Source organism: Microtus ochrogaster, chromosome 1 (genome assembly GCF_000317375.1).
Source record: "Microtus ochrogaster isolate Prairie Vole_2 chromosome 1, MicOch1.0, whole genome shotgun sequence".
NCBI classification, from domain to species: domain Eukaryota; kingdom Metazoa; phylum Chordata; class Mammalia; order Rodentia; family Cricetidae; genus Microtus; species Microtus ochrogaster.
The window spans coordinates 109,983,034-109,990,078 of record NC_022009.1 but is presented as its reverse complement, the minus strand read 5'-3'; the positions used below and the strand labels follow the sequence as shown (position 1 = coordinate 109,990,078).

The window sequence follows — 7,045 nt, the reverse complement described above, 5'->3', positions numbered from 1 at the left end:
TCTCTCTGTCTCTCTCTCTCTGTCTCTCTCTCTCTGTCTCTCTCTCTCTGTCTCTCTCTCTCTGTCTCTCTCTCTCTCTGTCTCTCTCTCTCTCTGTCTCTCTCTCTCTCTCTCTCTCTCTCTCTCTTTCTTTCCTCTTTTGTTTCTTTGGGACAGACTCTCACTATGTAGTTCTGGCTGTCTTGGAAATCACTCACTATGTAGACCAGGCTGGCCTCAAACCGAACTCACAAGAGATCATCCTGTCTCTGCATCCTGACCACAGGGATTAAGGCTTGGCTCACCAGGCCCAGACAGGTTTTCTTCTTTCAATTAAGACACGTTCTCTGTATGTGCCACATTCCCACGTTTAATAGGTCCCATATAGGAGTCTTTATCTCCTTCACTAAGTGTCAACCACATGTACAGAACCTCCATCCATAGTCCACCAGGCAGGAAACTAGAAAGCCAATGAAACTTTCCTCGTTCTACCAAGTCTTCAAGGATTCACAATCTAAACATCTTCTGAGTTCTTCTTCCTTGTCTGTGTTTACCATGTTGCCATCATAGTTGACTATGTTACTAAAACCACCTCAAATCTCTCACCATTGGTTGTTTCTCTCTACAATAGATTAAACACTATTCTTTCCAACACCAAAACTTAGTCCCCTATACAATCACTAAGTGTGAAATTCCTCGGCAAACAGAAGAAACCCAGCCTTGTGAGCCTTGCCGTCCATCTGCTCTCTTCCTCTCCTTTGACCTCACCATGGCCCATGACCTCTAGTGTGACCCAAACATTCTTGTTTCCAGAGATGTGTTAGGCTTCCGGGTCCCTCCGCACACATGCTAGGGTTGTTCTACCAGCCACCACTAACTCTTCAATACCAGCATCCACAAGGCAAACACTGGCTAAACTGTGGTGTAGCCCTTAGCATAGCAGAGGCTCTATAAGGGCGCTCTGTATAAAAGGCTCTCTAAGGGACACACTACTGACAGGTGCCTATTGATACACTTGAAATCAGCAAACAGAGGAGCCTGAGGTGCCACCAAGGGTACCAGATGTCAACCTGGATGTCAACAGTGTTCTGACCTCAATCTACACTAAATATGCTATCACCGACGGCTACCTCTTTCATTCCATAATAGAACAGTCACGCTACAAGCCTGGCTTTACTGCAGCTGCAGCGCTCTGCTCCACTGGCACTGTCTGTTGTCCGTAAGGAACATTTATTTGAGACTCTTTCACGAGTGCCATGTTTAAGATCTTAGGAGTCACTCCTGATGTTCCTCAGGTGGATGCCCGGCAAGTCTTTTAAGCACACGCCATTTTGAAAAGGCTATCTATGAAATGGCATTGCAAATTTAATCAAATAAATGCTCGTCACTGGAATTATTGTAATATAAATGCAGAGTTATCAAGCAGAGAGGGCTCAGTTGAAATATAATAACAGGTCACACAACATGGGCAGCTCTCCAAATCAGAGTATTGCATTGCCAGGGAAACCAAGAAGAAGTACGATCAATAAGGGTACTTCTGGTTTTATTTTTGTAATAAAAACTGAGAAGTTCTACACTTAGTTCTTTTGTTCAATGTTTTATTTTAAAGTTATCTATTTTGTGTATATGAGTGTTTTGCCTGCATGTGTACAGGGAAGGCAGTAAATGGTATCAGGTCCACTTTTAGGTATCTAAAAAAGGAGAAACTTTTAATTACAGACTTGTAATGGTTTCTAAAATTTAAATGAAAGGGTTACGGGTAAGAATGGCTTCCCACAGAGTGTTACCATTTAAATAAAATGAGAAAAAGTATGTTTCCTTACATAAATCTTAATGTACTTTGAAGGATACATAAGGAAGAAATGTTTGCTCTATCTGCTTTTCAGGCAGCCAACAAGCAGTATATGAAGGGAATTCTTACCATATAACCCTTTGTGACATCAGCATTTTAAAATAAATGAACCTATTACATACAGACCACTACACACATAAAAAAATAGGAGAGCATCATAAACCAAAATGTAGTAATATAAGAAAATATTTTTCATTATCAAACACTGAGACACATCAAATATCCATCAAATATCATATGTGTATACCTAGAAATATTTAAGTGAAAAAAGCAAAACTGGTAAAAATGTTAAATTTAAGTTTTGGATGTATGAAAATATATTACACAAATGTAACCACTTCTTATGACATAACTCAATGTGAAATAATTAAAAACAATAAAAACACTGTTACAGGTTACCCAACTATTTCATACATAAGATGAAAGCCTGAAGACTCTCTCTCTTCTTACTAAAATAGACAAGTGACACAGCCTAGCCCAGAAAGGGCTCCTCCTCCTGTAAATGGAAGAAACAAAGGAGCAGATGCAGGGAAGGAGAAGGGCTGGAGAGGCCTGGGCTAGCTCCCTGCTGAGACAGATGCTCAAGACCTCAATCACCAGCTCAAAGCCCATCCTAAAACTGACTTCATGGGGTGAAGACAGGGGCCAGCTGAGTGCAGAGAGACTTCCTAACCCCAGCAGCTCCTCAGTCAGAGGACACAAGGGTCCCTCAGGTCCCTCATAAGTGCTGTGGCAGACTGGCCCCAGGCAAACTGAAGAGTGCTTACTTTTTGCTGGCCTCGCAGACGTCTGTGATGTTGGAGAAGAGGTGGTGCCTCTCTGTTTTCGTCATCGTATCGCTCAGCTCTTTAGATTCTTTAAACATCCGAATCAAGATCTCCAGGCTGAGTAAGTAGGAGTGCTCAGAGGATATGACTTCAAAGATGGCCTGGCAACGTGAAAAATAAACACCTTCTTAATGATTGTAACTGAAGAATTCCATACAGCGCTCACTGTTCTCTACAGGAATGGCATGGAAAACACATCATCCTTAGAGAAGGCATGTGTACCCAAACTGAAGACTGGTCACCGCCTCTCCATAGGAAAAGCTAAAGAGCCAGGATGACTTTCCATAGCATCCTGAGGTCATGCCTTTGCCACAGGGTACAATCTATGGAAGGAAGCAGGGCATGCCATAAAATCTCACTGTGACACTAATTAACCCCTGGGGTCACCTCCTCTAGCCCTGCTTTCAAAGCGCCCTGCTTGAGAGACACTAAGAATTTATGATCACCATCTCACAAGAAGTCCCCTGCTCCCTTCTTGCATTTGTTCCTTCTCTCTGTGTTCTAATGCGACTAGTTTGCAGTTCACCACAGCAAAAACCGTGTGGCATGACCGCACCTACCCTTGGAAGGTTCTTAGCAGCCACAGGAATCCTTTTATATAACTCATACAATTGAAAGTAATTCCATCTGCTCAACAAGCCACCCACTCTACTCTCATCCGTGTCTCAAGAAGGAACAAAGCACCCTCGGCAGAGACCCTTGGTGACAAACACGGAGGCTTCTGATAACTAAGAATGATGTAATCCCAGGCCACAGCCACAGAGACACCAACACCCTGTGTAAAGAAATCATCTACCTCTTCAACAAAGTCAGACTTAGATTCTCTACGAACCGGAATGCTAGGAGAATTTCTCAGTGTGGGGTGGGGGCGGTGTAAATATTCTTACAGGCCTGGGTACCATGACCTTTAGGCCTGATCTCCTTCAAGACCCTGCACAGAGGATGAAGGCTGGAAGGGAGGACAGACACAGGCAGGTGCATTCCCAGCTACTCATGGCGGGGCTGGGCTACATCTTGTATATCACGTTAGCAGAGCTAACTTGTTCAGGGCTAACAGTGTTCACTGCCTCTTTTATTTATTTCTTAAATATTTATTTATTTTTTAAATGTAGGGTTTTGGAGGCCTTCACCTTAAAGATTCTGGTCTGGCCTCAGCGAAGCTCCAACCAGTTAACTGACATACCTATTTAAAAAAATAAAGGTAAAACCAGTAAAAGTTAGCCTGCAACTTGTATAAGTAAGTCCATGCAATCAACACAGCTGTCCCTAAGAAATAGAAAACAAACTCAAGAAAACTCTCCATTCCTGAGCAAAAAGAATAGGTAACAGGTGGCTGATGGATTTTGTGCCTTGGAATGACTTCCGATATTTTCACCAGCAAAGGCGTCTGCAATCACACCCAAAATGCAAAGACAGACAAAAGACACATTGGACTATGCAGAAGAGATCACAAGCAAAGGGAAGGAAGGAAAAGTTTAAGATAGTAATGACTGAATACATCACTAAAGAGACATTCAGTACCAAAGAGCAATGAAGGGAATGCCCAAGGAAGAAAAAGGAGTTAGACCATGAGACTTAAGCTACCATGATATTTGTATGAGAAACCTCAATAAAGATTTTTAGAATTACAATAGAAATAGTCAAAATCCAATCTAAAAGATAGATTGTTTTAATAGACTTAAGACTATGGAGAAATTCTTGAATTTGTCAATGAAGAGAAAGAAATATCATTTATTCCATGAAGTACTATTAATAAAAACTCAGACAGATATTAGGGTTCAACCTGAAGACCAGAAAAGCAAAGCAGCCAGCCACTGACCCTGACCTCGACCTCAGTCAGAAATGGTGATTTTGCCTCCAGGACTCTCAGAATGGGACTGAGCCTGAGAGCTGTCTCCTCCCATTTTATAATAATCTCTAGGGCTGGGATTAAAGGCGTGCACCGCCTGGTCTCAATGGCAAACTAGTGTGGCTACTGGGATTAAAGGTGTGTGTCACCACTACCTGGTCTGTAAGACTGACCAGTGGGGCTGTTTTACTCTCTGATCTTCAGACAAGTTTTATTTATTAAAATACAAATGAAATATCACCACAATTCCATAATAAGCAGATTAACAAAAGCTCTAGCCTCTGTTAACCTTTAGTAAAACTGAAGTAGGTGCCGGGCAGTAGTGGCGCACACCTTTAATCCCAGCACTCACGAGGCAGAGGCAGGCAGAACTCTGTGAGTTTGAGGCCAGCCTGATCTAGAAGAACTATTTCCAGGCCAGGCTCCAAAGCTACAGAGAAACCCTGTCTCAAACAACAACAACAACAAAAACCTGAGGTAGACATTCAGAGAACGGAGCACCACATGGAGGCTTAAACAATGATCAGAAGGAATATGTAGCATCACAGACAAACCCCTAAATATGCTGAGTGCAAAAAGTGAACAGGCTAACATTTAATGCATAAAACAATCCTGTCTTGAAAAAAGAAAAAACAAAACAAAGCAAAACAATAACAACAACAAGGAACCAAATTTTTAAACTGTATTGGTTTAAATTTCAAGTTATAAAGTCCTATTATCCACCTTTTCATTATGGAGTCTTCATTTTTTGGTGCACTTGCTAACGTGCAGAACATTTGCGAAGGCAGTCCATAGGTCCTGTATCCTTTCCCCAGTTACCCCATGCAGTGTGCCCTACACCATCAGCATATACTGTGTAGCGGCTAACAAAGTACTAGATTCTGAGTTTGGCTTTTTCAACTCCAGGATCGACCTTCTGTATTTCAACATATTTCTTCCAAGGGCTTCATTGTTTAAATGCAAACAATGTTAAGACACTTATACTACTTTCTCTGTTCTGGGGGCTAAGGTGTGTAACACTTTATTCAAGGACAAAACCTGCTGTGTTCATAGAAAGAAAGCAAACCTGTTTCTAAACACAGACCAAGCACACAGAGGAGATACAGGCAAAGGTGTGCATGCCACCCTGTATCACTCAGAGCAGGGAACATACCTCTTGTCTCTTTCTTTCCTCCTGGCTCACTGCGTGAGATAACCCATTTCTCTTCACCTAGAAGAGGAGGCAAAGGAGAGTTTATTGCACTGGCTTCAAATGAATGAAGAAATTATATCCAATGTGGGATTATAAAAGTTCAATGTAAACACACACACACACACACACACACACACACACACACACACACACACACACACACACACACGCAAGCGCGTGCTACAATGCCATCAGTTCAGGTTTTTGCTTTAGCCTCTAGTTGTGCCTCTTTCCAGAATATCCAGTTACCTCCAAGTCATAAAGAAATCACAAATCAAAGGAAATGATTGACGGCTCTGAGCGTTAATGGTCCAAGTTTTCACCCAGAACTCATTCCATCACTTAACCACTGTCTGCATTCTTTACAGAGCTCCAGTCCAGAAACAGCTCCTCCCACAACTGTGCCCAGCACCAGAGGTCTCAGCAGTTTCAACCTGATGAGCAAAGATGTCAATGTGCCTGTTCTGTGAGAAGCAGCAGTGTCTCCAGTCCGCATGGGAATGAGCAGTGTACTAGATATAACACTGTGGTGTCATCGTTTCAGTGGCTGAAAGACTCATCTCAACCACCACCCTGGTGACTGCTGTAGCTCCCCTCAAAATCCAGTTTCTAAACCCAAGAACAAAGGAGGCCCACAAACTCCATAAAGCAGGGTTCTGGTTTTCTGCTAGCATTCCTGACACTTCTGTCGGCACAGGAAAGATATTCCTGATTTTCAATCCCGGACTCACTTAACAGAAGGTCGTCATGAAGAGGAACAGGCACCCCTGAGCATGACGGACAGAGCTGCAAGAGAGGAGCCTGAGCTTCTTCGAGGGGAGAAATCTACAGCAAGGAAGCGGGACTGTCTTTAAACCTTGGGTTATCTTACTTTCTCCAAACAGTAAGGGCTGATTCTCTAGGCTCATTATGAAACCGACACCTAACATTTTTCATCATAAGCTTAAAAACCTAAAAGAACATGTCTGATATTTGTTACATCTTCAAAATTCCAAATGCACGCAAAGAAACAAGAAGATGGTAGTCGTTTGCTATCCTCTATCTTCCATGTAAACAAATTTCCTCCGCAGCTGGACAGTTCACACTGTTCTCTTCTCGACACCATGTTCTCACGTCAATTTCCCACGAAAATTTCATAATGTAATCTAAGAATCTCAGTGCCTGGGTCCCCTTATTAACCACCGTTAGAGTACTTTGAAATCAGAGATATTTTTCAAGTTTAATTTTCTAAAATTCCCTTTAGTCCCTAGCAATCTCTCTAGTGAGTCTCAAGTATAAAGAAATTCTCCTGAAAAGTGTAATCCCCACAGATGTCATGAACAACCTACGATCAAGGTCTCACAATT

At 42.3% G+C, this 7,045-nt stretch overlaps 1 protein-coding gene across 1 annotated transcript in view; it reads right to left on the bottom strand.

Annotated features, from left to right (window-relative positions):
- Arhgef26 (Rho guanine nucleotide exchange factor 26) overlaps nucleotides 1–7,045 on the bottom strand; it is a 109,461-nt gene that overhangs the window by 76,659 nt on the left and 25,757 nt on the right. The window contains exons 4-5 of the mRNA XM_005344049.2: nucleotides 5,661–5,717; nucleotides 2,599–2,759 (exon numbers count right to left, since the gene is read on the bottom strand). Coding sequence (XP_005344106.1) covers nucleotides 2,599–2,759; nucleotides 5,661–5,717 — 218 coding nt within the window. The remainder of the gene's footprint in view (nucleotides 1–2,598; nucleotides 2,760–5,660; nucleotides 5,718–7,045) is intronic.